The 15,391-nt window shown below is 46.0% G+C and overlaps 2 protein-coding genes across 2 annotated transcripts; both read right to left on the bottom strand.

Moving 5' to 3' along the window:
- Positions 1–45: 45 nt before the first annotated feature.
- On the bottom strand, positions 46–7,300 carry LOC133127456 (uncharacterized). Its single transcript, XM_061240374.1, has 18 exons — positions 6,677–7,300; positions 6,445–6,595; positions 6,227–6,319; positions 5,343–5,556; positions 4,433–4,536; positions 3,836–3,976; positions 3,315–3,469; positions 3,056–3,176; positions 2,787–2,903; positions 2,424–2,521; positions 2,109–2,321; positions 1,816–1,999; positions 1,551–1,733; positions 911–1,138; positions 758–826; positions 597–680; positions 269–409; positions 46–177 (listed from the first exon to the last, which is right to left on the bottom strand). Exons 3-18 carry the CDS (start codon positions 6,293–6,295, stop codon positions 115–117), a joined length of 2,184 nt encoding a protein of 727 aa, XP_061096358.1. The 5' UTR covers positions 6,296–6,319; positions 6,445–6,595; positions 6,677–7,300; the 3' UTR covers positions 46–114.
- Positions 6,540–14,971, bottom strand: ccdc17 (coiled-coil domain containing 17). Its single transcript, XM_061237900.1, has 14 exons — positions 14,896–14,971; positions 14,505–14,745; positions 12,803–12,919; positions 12,202–12,331; positions 11,695–11,845; positions 11,300–11,422; positions 10,910–11,043; positions 10,332–10,454; positions 9,958–10,166; positions 9,727–9,812; positions 9,265–9,480; positions 8,467–8,689; positions 8,235–8,367; positions 6,540–6,595 (listed from the first exon to the last, which is right to left on the bottom strand). Exons 2-14 carry the CDS (start codon positions 14,712–14,714, stop codon positions 6,540–6,542), a joined length of 1,911 nt encoding a protein of 636 aa, XP_061093884.1. The 5' UTR covers positions 14,715–14,745; positions 14,896–14,971.
- Positions 14,972–15,391: the final 420 nt, after the last annotated feature.

The raw sequence follows: 15,391 nt of genomic DNA, 5'->3' as shown, positions 1-15,391 counted from the left end.
TGATCAGTTTAGATTTCTCAATTTTACACTTTTATTGTGGTTTGCTGTTTACTGTACATGAGGGTGGAATTTGACTGCAGGAACATTAAGGGTGGAGCACTGGGGCTGCTTCTGTCACAGTTGCAGGAGATTTTGCTTGCCGAGTTGAGTGGAGGTTCCCAGAGTCCGGTAAACAAGCTGCAATGAATGGTACAAAACATGCCCAATGAATCCCCTCTTCTGCATGATTGGAATGACTTTCCAGTCAGGCCAACATTTTATTCCTTACCTGTGTGAACTTGGCAGTAAGTTCAGTGGTGAAGGAGTCCACAGTGTAGGATGGGGGTATAAGTTGTGAGAGGGGTATGGTGTTGCCCTGGGGGGTGTAAAAGTCCATTTGATCTATGGGTAGCTGGGATATGTCTCTGTCCTGTAGGAGTACAGGTTGGTCAATGTTTAAGAGAAGGGGCTTTCAAAGATTAACCAGAAGTTCCTTGACTTACATTTTAATGTACATCTCTGCATTAACTAACTCATTGCATTGGTTTATCTTCACTTGTTCAAATCCAAATTTTTTTAATGAGTTACAGTTACTGATAGGTTGAGTGTGGTCTCACCTTGTCCTGGCTCAGATCCAGCTCCTCACACCTGCGGCCATCTGCCACTCGCACAAAAACCGACGCTCCTTTGAGCAGCTGGACCTGCCGGACACACATTTATGGATCGCCTGCTAGACTGAATAAATGTGTGTGTGATGTTGGCGAGGTAACATACTTACTTGACCCTTCAGTTTTAGATCTTCCAAAACCATCTGGAATTCTCCATGGGCCAAGGCATTAATCACATCCTGCATGAATGCAAAAATTCTGAAGTTCATTTCTGCCCAGGAAGTCAATTGGAGTCCTATTAGTGCTGTAATCTCGTTACTGACCTGTGAAGGGGAACCCTGATATAGGGGCAGTTGGTAATGAGTTGTATGGCAGTACCCCCGGGTGAAGATGGGCAGAGCTGCCCATGACTCTTTCCCAAGGCTATAAGTTAAGGTGTTCTGCCCCCTGGGTGACTGGGTACCAGCAGGATCCTGTGCAGCCAGTACAGAAACTTCATGCAGGTGTATGATGGCAGTCAGGTGCTGGTGGTGTACCCGCCTGGGGAAAGACTTCAGCCCAGAAACCTTGAATGAGCCCTGGGTGCTTTTCAGGATTGGTTATAACACTGAGCAAATGTAGCTGCATTCTAAAACTCTCACTCCCACTGTTATGGCCATTTATCTGCAGCCCAATGGGCAGGATTTTATTCAGGACTGTATGGCACATGACAACACCAGAGACAACAAAGGTTGTCTCAAATCCTTGAATGAACCAGAAATTAGTTGACAAGTATTTTTTGTAACTTACAAAATAAGTCCTTTTCATTTCTTGACACTTTCTGAAGATTTATCAATGTATGGACATTAATTTGGCAATGACTGGATCTGCAGTTACACCTCACCAAACTGCTGGTGTTCATTTATGGATTTTATGCTAATCAGTTTTTGAATCAATCCCAATTTTTTTCTGATATTACATTACCTTGAACCCATCTGACCACCGGGGGGAGCTCTGACTGCTGTTGAAGTCCAGCTGCTGCAGAATGGCGGGGCGGTCGTATGAAAACCATGATGTCCCATGGTAGAAGGCGGCAGGGGGACTGAGGGTGCAGAGACCTAAGGTGAAGGCTGTCCAAGGCAGGTTAAGCGCTCGGTCCACAGATACCTAGAACACAGGCCCCAGTAAGGATCATGAGGCAGGTCTGTTTTCACTGCATAGTGTTCAAAAAACATTTCCTCCAGCTTACTTTCAGTCCTGCAGAACTGAGGTAGCGTGAGACCATGTTCAAGTTGAAAGGCTGGGGCCTGCTGTCCATCATGCGGCTTAACTTCTGTTTGATCCAATTGCTTATCTCTTCATCTGACTTTGGCTCTGCCCCCCAGCTTGTTCCAGCAATTAGACTGGCGATCTCTCTGACAAGCACCACTGACCTAAAAGAAGAAGATATGGAACAGCTCGACATGCTAGCAACCATGTTGGTCCTGCAGCTGTTTGGACTGGTGACGACTGGCTATATTTTGAGAATGGAGCAGAGCTCACCGGTGGATCATGGCAGACTGTAGTGAGGCCTCCCCAGGGGTAGGCCTGGCAGAGCTGGAGTAATACCCTCCTTTGGAGTAGCTTGGCCGGGGTAGAAGCAGCCCCAGCTTTCCCCAGTGTCCCTCGGGTAACTGGCTGCGGCTCAGGGCGAGGCCATGCTCATCCACAGGGGCTCTCGCCACCCGCACAAGCACAGTAGCACAGGGCACCCGCCTGCACTCACAATACAAAAGCACAATCAATCTGTGCGTGTTGTGTTTAGGCTGTATCCTGAAAGACACTACTTTCACACCATTCAACAGGGCACATTAATACCTGCTGGCTGAGCTCAGTGCTTTAGTGGACAGAGGCTTGTCAGGGTCAGGGCCACTGTGGTATAGTCTAAGCTGATGGGCGCCCTCGTTCAGTGATATCTACGGTAGGGATAAAGCAAGGCCACAGCTGATGAAGTCTACTCATTGACAACTGCTTCAGTTAGCTGTACTGCATTGTAATTATGGGTCACGTGCCGCGCATGCGTGCACGCCACACACACACACACAAACATGCACTCACACACACACACGCACACACTCACGCGCACATGCACGCGCACGCATGCACACACTCACGCACACATGCACACGCACGCATGCACACACTCACACATACACACACACACACACACACACTGAGTACCTGCAATGCACCAGTGTCCACACCAGGCTGGGTCTCACTACCAGACTCCACAAACAGACCAAGTGCTGTCCAGCCAATCAGGACCATTCTCAGACTAAAACGGTCCACAGTGTAAACCTGCAGATAAATATAAGACCAGTGCTGCGAGTAAGATGCAATCGATATTTTAGATTTTCCCTCAGAAAATGGTTAAAGGCATCATCAGGTGCCACCACTGGGTCAGGCCATTAATATACACACACACCCCCAGTTCTCTTTCTTTCACTCACCTTTAGTAAAAGTGTTGCCGATGGGGGCATATTGGGACAGCGAATCTCTACCCTCTCATCGTAAACTGGCTCAAAGATGTTGCTGTTCAGGTCTATTCCTGTGGAAATATCTGGCCCCACTCTGCAAAAACCAATGCATTGGTGGGTTTTGCAATTGCAAGGCAGATATGCTCAAACCTCAAACTACTATAACAGCACAGGTTTTGAAAGCCACAGGAGTGAAACCTGTCCTCTCAGCATCTGAGGTCTCCTCACTCACTGGTTGTAGTGTCGGTCGAAGATGCGTCCGGCGACTCTGCTGATGGTTACACAGTCTGGCAGGAAGCGGGCTCCATCAATGTAGAGGTCAAACCCGTCTCCCGAGAGGAAGGGGCGTGCTGGAGGGGTCTCCCGTTGATGGAAGATATATGCCCCCTGGAGACATCACCACAGAATAATCAATACTTGGGATGAAATTCAGACCATTTCAGTTTGAGACGATGCCTTTTATCATGATTCTGAACATGCTAATGTGCATATTGCACATATTAAAATATGCTGTAAAAATGTTATTGATGTACCTGCAAATGTTTTGATGCAGTATATTTCCCATTCAAACCTAATTTCAGACAGACCCAAGAAAACCAGTTTAAAATGTGTAAGCTTTCCAGCAAAGTGCAAATGTAGCTTAAACAAGAAATAAGTGTTGAGTTAACCGAGGCGCTGATTTGGATATTGACTCCGGTAGAGATATGTGCTGGATATGATATGTAGCTGCAGATGACCCATGAGGCAGCGGACCTGAGGCCACTCTGGAGGGCGATGAGGGGGGATTGGGGACTCTGGAGGGAACGGGAAGAGGGGCGCCTCGCCGCTGTAGATATGCAGACGAGCCGCCGCGTCTCCATAAGCCGCAAAGGGCTTTACCAGACTCTCATCGGGCTAACATAAGGGCAGAGAAAGAAACATCAACACGTTGTCAATCAGAGAGTTACATTTAAAAAGCAATGGAGGATTATAAATACAGGAACAAAAATGCAGTGATCAAGCTACCATTTGTCTGGGAAGAAGTTATGTATGTTTTAAGGTTCTGATTCAGGGACCCCCACCCAGGGTCAAAGGTATCCAGGGGACGTCATCATAAATTAATAGGGGTGCCTTTATAAAAAAGGGTTTCTATCTTTTTAAATGGTTTCTTAAATCCATATATAGCCACTGCATATCTAGTCTGGCCAGGGACCCGCTACAGTACCTTTAAGGACACCCAAAGGTCTGCAAACTTAGGCTTTAGGAAATATTGTATGTTTTACAACAGGTAATTGATATGTTGTTGGTCTGTTGTAGACTGGAAATGAGCAGAGCAGTGACTTTGACAACAATTTGAGACAATTACTTTACCAGGGCAGTGAGGGCAATGGCAGGTGGCACTGGCACATGGTAAAGGGGCACTGTGTGGGTGCCAGTGTTCCAGGTCACCTCTTGGCCAGCTGCTCTTTTCTCCACTGTCAGGGAAATGGGACACAGGGTCAGTACTGCTGCTTCACAGCAGAACATTGTCTCTAGCACAATGTCCACTGTCTTTCTGTGTATGTAAACTGTGTCATTACTGTATGTATGCAATATCACTGAACTGCTGAAGTATTGATCCTCCATTCTCAAACCACCACAAGAACAGAAGCTCACTAAAAACAGCTCAACAAACAACACGGATCTCAAATCATATAACATAATGGTGCGTTCCATTTGTACTGGGAAGTTGGAATTTCCGAGTTCCCAGTCGGACATTTCAACTGGAACGCCCCCTGAGGTGGGATTTCCGACTGGGAAAGTCGGAAGGACCGAGTAACCCCGAGTTAGAAATCCAAGATGGCTGCTCTGTGCGTCAACGGTTAATAAAATCTCTCGTAATGTATTATTTAGCACTTCTGTTTTGTTTTTGTGTAATTAAATAAGTGGTATACGTAGTACTGTCCAACGTCTATCTGTGGACATGTTACTACGGTGTTTGTATGTATAGAATACCGTGTAATGTGGTGTTTTCAACTGGTATTGCTAACAATGGCTACAACGATAGCAACAATAGCACTGGAGGCGTCCATCTTGGTTATCCGAGTTGTTTACTCGAGTGTGACGTCATTCCCAGCTCCGACTTCCGACTTCCGAGGTAAATGGAACGCGCCATAATACCTCCCATGGGATGTATATATGTCCGTTTCATTAAAGCAGAAGCAGGTATGGGAGGATACTTTTTGAGTGAATTTAAAGCACATACACCTATGTGAGCGGCAGCCTTGCAGCAGTCACGCACCTGGAGCCGCGGGACGGGTGAGTCTGATCACCCCCCACGCGGAGGCACACTCCTCCTGCTTAGCGAGGTTCCCTGCCACGCCGTCCTGCTCCCAAGGGGCCCGACTCTTCTGCTCCACCAGGCTCCCAGGCTCTCCACTGCCCCCTCCAGGCCAGTGATAGAAGCGCAGGATCAGCACCATGTCCTCCTGGGGCTGGGCGGGGGAGTAGCTGATCTGAGGGCACACAGGAGCAGAGCCTCAGAGTGCACGTCCTGCACATTGACTCATGAATCATGTCCACACACATACTACAGGAGCGGAGCCTCAGAGTGCACATCCTGCACATTGACTCATGAATCACATACTACAAGAGCAGAGCCTCAGTGTGCACGTCCTGCATATTGACTCATGAATCATGTCCACACACATACTACAGGAGCAGAGCCTCAGAGTGCACGTCCTGCACGTCGACTCATGAATCATGACAATGGTAAGCAGTTCACTTTATGTTTTTTAGACTTATATTTTTCAGACAGAATATTTTAGATTTTGGATGACCTGCTGGCTTCATAATGCCTGGGACAGGCCATTATATGAAGTTACTTCAAGTGTATTTTCTTTAAAGCAAGAAAGTACAGTTCAATTCACTCCAAAGCAGCTTGCACAGCAATGTTATGTTTTGCCATCCAATTGAAAAAAAAGCTAAAAATCTGGTAATACACACATACAGCCCCTGGATGCATAGTTATGAGATTCCTCACCCAGACAACTTCACAGGGACTGGCCCAAAACAAGAAACGGTGGAGCACACAGAGCTCTGTTTAATGGACACTGTTTAATATTGTTGTAGAAGTTGCTTTGGAGTTACTTGAAGTGTGCTGATGGGTGCAGAGGGGAGGCGTACCCGTTGCTCCCCGAAGATGAAGTCCCCGTGTTTGATGGAGGAGAGCACTGTGGAGGTGCAGCAGAGCATTCCACAGGTTCCAAACAGCAGCACCTGAGCAGGCCAGCAGAGAGGGGAGGACTGTCAGACCAGGGCACTGTCACCTCCCTTTAATCAGCCCCAATGTAACCATCTGCAGAGTTTCGCCTGGCCGGCCCAGACCCCAACCCGGTCCTCACCTTACCGCTCCTCTGGCTGTACCCCGTCAGCCGGAGGCTCCCTTCTCCCGACGGAGCCCCCTTCACTCTGTCCACAATGATCCCGATCCCCCCTTCTACCCTTTCACCTCCACCTCCACCTCCCACAGGTCCTGAGGGCACTGCAGCTTCACTACAACCAAACCAGCATACAGGCAGAGTTAGCGCTCAGCCTACACAGCCCTCTCAGAGCCTAAATGGTAATCTTACTTACATTACTCATCCTTACAGCAGCAGTGTTCAGGAGGCCAAACACCCCCATGGGCCTCACTGCTTAAAGCAATGGGAAGACAGGAAGCCAGGGTGCCAATCATTTCAAATCACTAGAATGAGATCAGCTGCCCCAGAGCACCAAAATGTAGTCAAATCACCATTGTGTAAACAGATTGCAACACACAAATCAGATCACCTGGGCTCTAAGGTTATTATAATAGGCAATTAGTAATGAATAATTAGCCCAGAAAATCAACACATTAAACATGCATAAAATTTCCCCAGTAGCTGTGATTTGCATTGAGTGAAAAGTCCAATGAAGTATTGACAGTAAGTGGAATGTAAAGATAGAGTTAAGGAGTAGACTGTGCTGAAAGAAGTCGTATGTGTGTTAATCCCATTTACTCTACTCACTACAGCATGCATGACCACTGAACTTTAACATTATGAAATTATTAAACGTTAAAAGGATTAATCATTCCCACACTTTCATTGTTTCATTAGTGAACACGTGGCAATCAAGCACAGAGGTGAGAGAGAGATTCCAACCCACCACCAGGCGAGCAAGAGTGACATGCCATCCCTATCATTCATCTGTCCTTATCGTTATTGAGTGTGTACACCAGCCAGTAGCATGCAAGCATGCTGCAAAGCCACACAGGGACACCAAGGGCCAAATCATTTAGTTCAAGTACACACTTTGCCTAAATATGAGGTATTCTGCATCTTTTTTTACTGGCCTATTTTCAAAGCCATGACAATTGCATTTATTTTTGCCATTCAATATTAAACTATTAACATTAGGCTGACAACAGCATTAACAGTCCTTTTTCAACAACAGTCAATTCTAGCCATGAAACAAATTCTTTGTTTCCAGTCTGATGTAGGACAAGTTTTGGATAAGAGCTGAACTACAGTAGTTACATGCAGTGGTTATGCACTTGCGATCTTTCCAGTAGTGTCTTAAAACCCATGTAAAATGTATGTCACGCATATTACATACACTCATACTAATATCTACCCAATTAACTTGAAAGATACCACAAAGAAGTATCGCATTAAAAAGAAGAAGAGTTCTGAATTGGCCTGATTGGGTAATTAACTGGGTAATTAATTTAAGGGGGTGGTACTTATTGAGGTCTGTTTGTAATTGATGAATAAGGAATGAGAGTGCATACTTAGGTGGGGGTGGTTTTCATCTCTCTTTCTCACCTCTGATTGGATTCCTCCATTGGTGGAGGATCCACATGATCAGTTGGGGGAAGGAGAGAAAGGTAAGGATTGGCTGAAGGCTTTAATGTAGTGAGGGGAGGGGGTGGGTTTCCCAAGAAAGCTGTGGGTCTAGTAGATACCTGTGATGAAAAAGAACGTTATTTGCATACTGAAACTTTACACTACACCAATCCACTCTACATCAATGCCTCAGATCTTGCAGAAAACAACATTAATCACAACTTAGATTTAAATGAAATTACATCTACATTTATTACTTCTGACAGGAAGGAGATCCAGCTGTACAATAAAAAGCTACTGAATAGAGCAAAGATAGAAAAGAAGACTGTTGGAAATGGACCGATGTACCACTGAGGGGTATTTATACTGGCCAGCGTTGCCGGGCTCCACGTTCACCAGGGACTGCACGTCTCCGTCCCGAGCGTTTACCACCCGCAGGCAGAGCTCCATGTTGCCGACCTGGGGACATAAATACAGAAGGTGACCAAGGTCAGGCCGTGCCGTGCAGACACGCGACTGCTTCCATTTCACGCCAAGCTGGGTCCCCGGCAGTCTCACCTGCGGGACCGAGTTGAGCTGTGCAGTGCTGAGGGAGGGCCGGACCGGGAGAGCGCGGACAGGAAGCCTCCAGTGGCCGCTCTGGACCTGGTTGTGCTCATCAAAGAGGTCCAGCTGGGCCCAGCCCCGGGACACCAGCCGCTGGATCTCCTGGCCGTAGGGGTCCAGACCCCCAGCAGCCTGCACCTCCACCACCAGCGTAAGGGAAGAAGAGGGCTGCATCCTGTGGGGAGAGCAGACCATGAGGCAGGGAGAACCTGGAGCTGCACAACCGGGTGGCCTACACAATGTCATGAGCAACAGCAAGACAATAATGGATTTCTTCTCCATTATGCAAACTATTCTTAATATAAATTAGTTGACAATTCCTCTAATTATTCTGTTCACCTTTGGCGATTAATCAGAGTAAGGACACCTATTTGATCATATTGTCTTCTGCTTTACGTTTATTAGTTCAAGCATTGTGTCTTAATTTATTTCAAAGAGAGTTCTCCATCTTGTTATAAGTTAGTTGATAAGCATTACATTTTTATGATGCTCTCTTGGGTAGATGCCTCTCTCCCTCACACTTGGGCCCTCACATGAGGTCAGTGACTTATGTTCGGTGTGGATGCCACTACAGTAACAAAAGTTACCTTTAAAATACCATACCATACCAAAGACATTCACACATTCTAATCTTCAGCTTCATCTTACCTGGTAAACATTGGGTGTGGATCTCTTACCAATGTAGTTATTGACTTTCTCATCATAAAACTTTGCTGGACATAAGAAAAGTGTGCCCCAAAACCCAGTTACCTTGGTACAGGCTGTTTGATGGACAGCGTGGCGTAGTTTCCTGCGGGCACAGCGTTGGTATAGGGAAGGGCTCCCCCTGGTTGGCACGGTACAGGCGGCAGGTGGGTGGGATGCCCAAGGTCGTGGCCTCCAGCATACAATCCCACCACCAGGCGCACCATTCGCAGGGTGGCGTCCAGACCCAGAACCAAGTCATAGAATATCACAAAGCCTGCCCTGCAGCAGCACACACAATCACACATCAGCCCAATGACTTAAAACTATAAGGAAATTCATGACCAAAATAGAGGATGAATGTAGTACAGAAAGAACTTTGATTGATGTATTTTGAATCCATCTTCAGCAACGGAGACTGGATTTACTGATGTATTTTACCTGGTAACTGCCTAGAAGTGTGCTATGTGAATGTGCCAGGATGCTAAAGGCTTCACCTCCACCAGTGTGAGAGGGAGTAGAACTCACCCTGGGTCATACGGTGCAGGACCCAGGGACTCGAGAGGATCCAGCATAGGCCTGCCTTGCATGGCATTTTGAGGCCTGGTCTGCTCCTGGAGGAGGAAAGGATAGAGAAAAGAGACACAGCCAACATAACACAGTTTCCTCCTCTCATAGTGCCTGGAAATCCAGCACATCATAGACACAGCAGATATGTGGAAACCTGAGGTTTAGATGAGAGGGGGAGGGCTGGCATACCAGGGTAGGCGGAGCGGTCATCTGACCCAGGGGAAGCATGGGTGGAGGAGGTGGGAAAGGGGGCGGAGGAGGTGGGGGTGGAGCCTGTCTGCGCTCTCGGGGGAACTCCTTGGCCCTCTCCACCTCCCTGCGGAGGTACTCTATCTCCGCCTGCACAGTGGCCATCTGATGAATCTGCTCCCTCTGGATCTGCTGCAGTTCAGCACCAACTGCTGCTGGAACAGGAGTTAGGGCAGGAGGAAATCCTCAAGCACAACCTCAAATTATACTCACAAAACCACATTCACCGCTAGGAGTTACACCAACTGCACAGAAAAACTGCTGATGATTACGTTCCCCTGGGTGAGGCAGTTTGGGCTGAAGAGCGCACATACCCTCCTCCCCTCTGTGTCTCTCCCTGGCCAGCCGAATCCTCAGGATCTCTTCCTCCAGACGCTGGTTCTCCTTCTCCACCGAAAGCAGCTCAGCATCCAGCACCCGGTGGGAGGGCTTCGATCCTGGGGGGAGGGGAGTGGAGAAGGTCAGGAGATGTCCTTGCTTTCCCTGTCCACTAGTGAGTGAAGGTAAGACAAGTACACACACTCATACATATATATATATACACACACCCACACACACACACACACACACACACACAGTTGGCTACAGGAGGGATGACACATTAACAGACAGCATTAACAGACAGCATTAAGACAAAGGGCCATTAACTCTTTTAATTTGAACTCTTTTTTGTAACTCTTTTTAATTCCATTTTTTTAATCAAATAAATAAAAAGAGGACCAGAAAATACAAGCCTTGCCTGTGTGTCTTCTTTTTAGATGTGGTTCTCCCTTTAGTGAATTACGACATGGCAGACATTTTACAGGTTGCACATAAGCCATAAGCCAGAGGACCCTTAAGAAGTATGTATATGTGGCAACATAATTAAGGAAGGCAGGATGGCAATACTCACTCCTCTTCTCTCCTTTGCGTTCGGCTTTGGGTCTGGCCTGCTCCAGCATGTGCGCCTCAGCCTGTAAGTCGTGCATCTGGGCCAGAACCACCGGGTCAGCGCCACCTGACTGCATGTAGACCAATCGTAGAGCTCTGCCACACCAACACAAGCAGAAGCCTGATGTCATTCACGGCCCACTTAAACCAGACTATGGCCTTGTTCTTGTCAGCTTGTAATATCTACACCGTAGAATGGCACGAAGGCAGAAATGTGTAGCCGGAGGATCGATGATTTAACCCAATGTTAAAAAAATGCATTGTTACTTTTCCTGTACCTCTGTCTTAAGCTCAAAGTAACTGAACTGCGCTGGTGGATTGCAAATGGCTGTTGAAGAGAAAGAAATGTGACCTAATTTGGCTGGAGAGGCGGCCGTCCACTTCGGAAATGAGGTCAAAGCTCATGCGCTGCGTCGTTCTGTCCTCGTGTGGCCCAAGGCTGGGAGAGTTGGGGCGGATACTGGCTTCTTTGGCCCTGATAGAGGGAGCATAGCAGTACTTACAGTAAACACGTTTTCCTTCCAGCTGGCTTTCGTTTTCTCTCCCTCATGATAAACTAAATAAAACATGTGCACCCAAATCAGTTGCAGGTTCCTGTCTAACACGTCTAGAGTAAATTAAACAGTACTCATGCACTGTTGATGCTAACAAAACCATTGTGATTTGTTGTCAGGAAAAAACAATGTTGCTAAAAATGTTGCTGAAACAACATTTCCCCTTCCTCTCCCCCGGTCCTGTCCTGCTGACCCCTGCTGCTGGTGCAGAGTGTGGATCTGGCCCTGGATGTGCTGAAGTGCCTCCTCGTTCCTCTCCTCCTGCTCCTGCAGCTCCAGCATCAGCCTCTCCAGGTTGGCGGTGTTGCCCTGGCCCGACAGCTCCGCTAGTCTCCGTCCAATCTCTGACACGTCAACACAGAGGTGCACATCAACACACACTCTCCCTGACACACATACAGACATTAATTTGATAATAAACACATGCACTATTACTATTCACACACATACACAGAGATATGGTCTATAGGTGCATCACATTCCAGGAGAACTGAAGGTGGGCACAATGAGAGCACGTTAAAACAATTGGAGAGGCGCAACTGAATGAACTGTTTGGAGCAGACCATCGAAGAGACCGTGTCCCCTTTAAAGTTGAGTATATTGAGTAAATATCTTATAGATAGTTTTCAGTGACCCTCAATCACACATGCTGTTCCATCGTACAGACGTGGCCTGTTGGTAGGGGCTCTGACTCACTCACCCTCCCTCTCCTGCTCCAGCTGACGGTTGTGAGCCTGTATGCCTGCCAGCTGTCGCTCGTGTCTCTCTGCCATGTCTCGAACTCTGTCACTGTACTCCCATGGCCTCCTGGGGCTGGGCTCTTGGGACCCCTGTGGAGAACCACACACCCCAAAACACAGACCATCACCTATCTCCTCTCTGGCCTCATTTAACCTGCGCCCTCTCTCATTTGACATCTATCACACACAGGAATGTCATGTAAGTCAGTAAGTGTGCAATGTTATAACTGTTATGTGATGAAGACAGGACCCATGATAGAAACCAGGAGATCGTGCTAAAGGTAGAAATTTGGTTTGTGATTAAACAGGGATTTAAAGTCACCTCAATAGCCCATGTGGGAAGGGTAGGCATGCTCTCCTCGAGTGACATCCTGAGCTTGTGAAACTGACAGGAAACAATATAATGGCAGAGGCATTCATTTAACATCTGGACACTGCCGGCCCAATAAAACATGCAGTTTATTCCACCAGAAACAGCTAAAGCCTTTGATCAGGAGAAAGTTATTTTCACTGTCACTCTGAACAACACAAATAACATCCAGCAGAACTAGCTTCAGTCACCTCATTTGTGAGCTTCCTCAGGGTGAGGTTGTCTGACCCACTGGGACCTGGGTCCTCTTCTTTCCTAGACTGCCAGTCCCATCTCTGCAGCCTCGTCCTCTCACTGTTCTGCCCTCTCTGATGTAGAGGTGTAAATATCAGGTGTTTTATTTAGAATGTATTTAGAATGTCACTGATAACTGATCAATTTGTCTGCTTAGTCCATAGTGTTTGAAAGCCCAATTATTTATAATGCCATACCTCACCTTGCAGTTGATCCACTCAAAGCACAGTCAAAATACTTGTATAATGGAGTAACAAAAAAATGGAAGAACTACAAATAATGTTATTAAAACAAATGAAAAGTTCTCAGCCTTATATGTCCTTGGAGACTCAAAGATAGGAGGAGTCCATTGACATGACAAAGGAGAAGGCCACAAATATGGGTAACAGAATATGATGAAAAGCATAGAAGGGTATTGTTGAGGATATAAAGGAAGAAGGATTGAGGATGGAGGCAAGGCTGTCTGAATTGTGTATGTACACTACAGACCCAGGTAACCAGGTTACTGCCAACAGATGGGAGCTGAGAGAATGCTCTTCTGGCTTCTAAAGTCAGTTGCCTTCAGAAGGAAGGTGGGGCTAGTGTATCTCTAAAAGGTGAGTGATGTAATATAAAAGCAATATCACAATATTTCAGGGAGAATTATTATTCTGAAATTCACTCTTTACATTCATAAACACTATAATGCTTAGTACATAGAGAATTGTAGGACCAGAGCAAGTCTGTATGTGTTGCCATAAAATTAAAATCCTGGACCAGTACTTTGGGAGCTATTCACAACAAAATGCATAAATGTTCCATGTTAGAGGGTAACACCATTCACCTGGGGTAAATTAGTCATTGCCAAAATCCTTCTAAATGAACTTATCAATATCCTTGTCAGTGCACAGTAAATATCTCAAAGAAGGAATTTTAAAAGAGACTACAAAATCATTGGATGCATTTCTACAGCTATTTAGGTAGGCTGCACAACCATCCAATACGCAGTTTTTGTTTAGTTGTTTTGAAACTGATTTTACAAAATCCGACCAAAACGATCTGAGGAAACTCAAATGGTTCATGGTTGAAATCGAGTCTACCTTCTCCCCTGAATATGCTATACCTGCGCTGTGGTTGCTAAATCCAGCATTGGCATTGGTTGTATAAAATATCACGTGATATTGTCTTGGCAACTACGAAGAAGAGGGGTCTAGTATAATCGACCGCCTGATAAACCGATTAGGTTACCTGTTGTTGCAAGGCGCGTTTTGTCCGCCTCCAAATTGAACAGTATAGCCTAAAAATATATCAAATATGATATGAAGAAAGTCTACGACAGGAAATGCTTTAGTACCATCTAGTTTTTTCATCCAGGCCACTGACACAGTCAAGAAACAAAACATCTAATTGGAGGGGGGGGGGGGGGGGGGGGGAGTATCATTTCATATGGCTACGTGATTTAACCCTATATGGCTACATGATTTAACCTTTTGAAGAGTTTTTTTTTCTTCTTCAAAATTCTGTCATCGTACGAGAACTATTTTTTAAATTACCAGTAGTGATTGTTACATCGGCATAAGAACGTTAAGTCAATAACATTCTAATGAGGTACAAGTCTGTGATCTCTCACCTTGGGTTAACAGGAATGTATGTTTTAACAAAACTGAAAAACTCAATTACCTTCTTGAAATTAGGGGTCTCTGCCTTCTTTGGCCCTTCCTTCCAATTGCTTCCATCTGGTTCCATGAACTGCGGCTGTCCCCGCTTTAAAACGAGGGGATCTCCGATGTCACAGCCGATACAGAAGTGTTCTCTGTGTTTGTCCAGAAGTGTCAGGGATCGAAAGACCATGTCACAGTTTCGACATTTGTACTCCCCCAACACTTCCATATTTTTTTTACCCGTTTCTGGCGTTAAGGTCCTGGAATTTCAGACATCACGAGATTAACCGAAGAATGAATAAAGATTCAGCAGGATCCCCATAAAATAGAGAAACAATATGTGCACACCTTCAAGAATATTTTAGGAACACGTAAACGACCTGTTTACAGGCTATAAAACGTATTTTTACCTTTAACGTGTATGCCAATGTAATATTAAGGCGAATCCATTGTGTTGACGCTGTTGTTGGTTACGGTCACTATGACGGGCTCCAAGGAAGCTATTGCTAACTGATGGCGTGGGAGGGTTAAGGACTGAAGGTGCGCAAACCAACTAGCCTATTTACTTTTGTCATTATGGCTAGAACCCAACATAAGCAATGCCATTTAAAGTTACCTCAGCGCGCAACCCAGTTTGAAAGTATTTCAAACTTATCAACGAATTTATAGTGATTATGACATAGGCTGTGTATAGTATAGCCAACGCCTGACATAATGCGTCCGAACAGCAGGGGTCAATGTCATTTCATAATGGTCTTATGTGAATTGTTGTGGGCAAATCAAGGTCTTCCACTGGTTAAATATAAAATAATGTACATATATGTGTAGAAAACAATGTCAAGACTTGCACAACTATCTTAAAGGTACAATAGGTAATTTCGGACTCCTAACGGTCAAGAGAGGAAT

Source organism: Conger conger, chromosome 4 (assembly GCF_963514075.1).
Source record: "Conger conger chromosome 4, fConCon1.1, whole genome shotgun sequence".
In the NCBI taxonomy this organism is placed as follows: Eukaryota; Metazoa; Chordata; class Actinopteri; order Anguilliformes; family Congridae; genus Conger; species Conger conger.
This window is presented reverse-complemented; position numbering and strand designations above follow the sequence as displayed.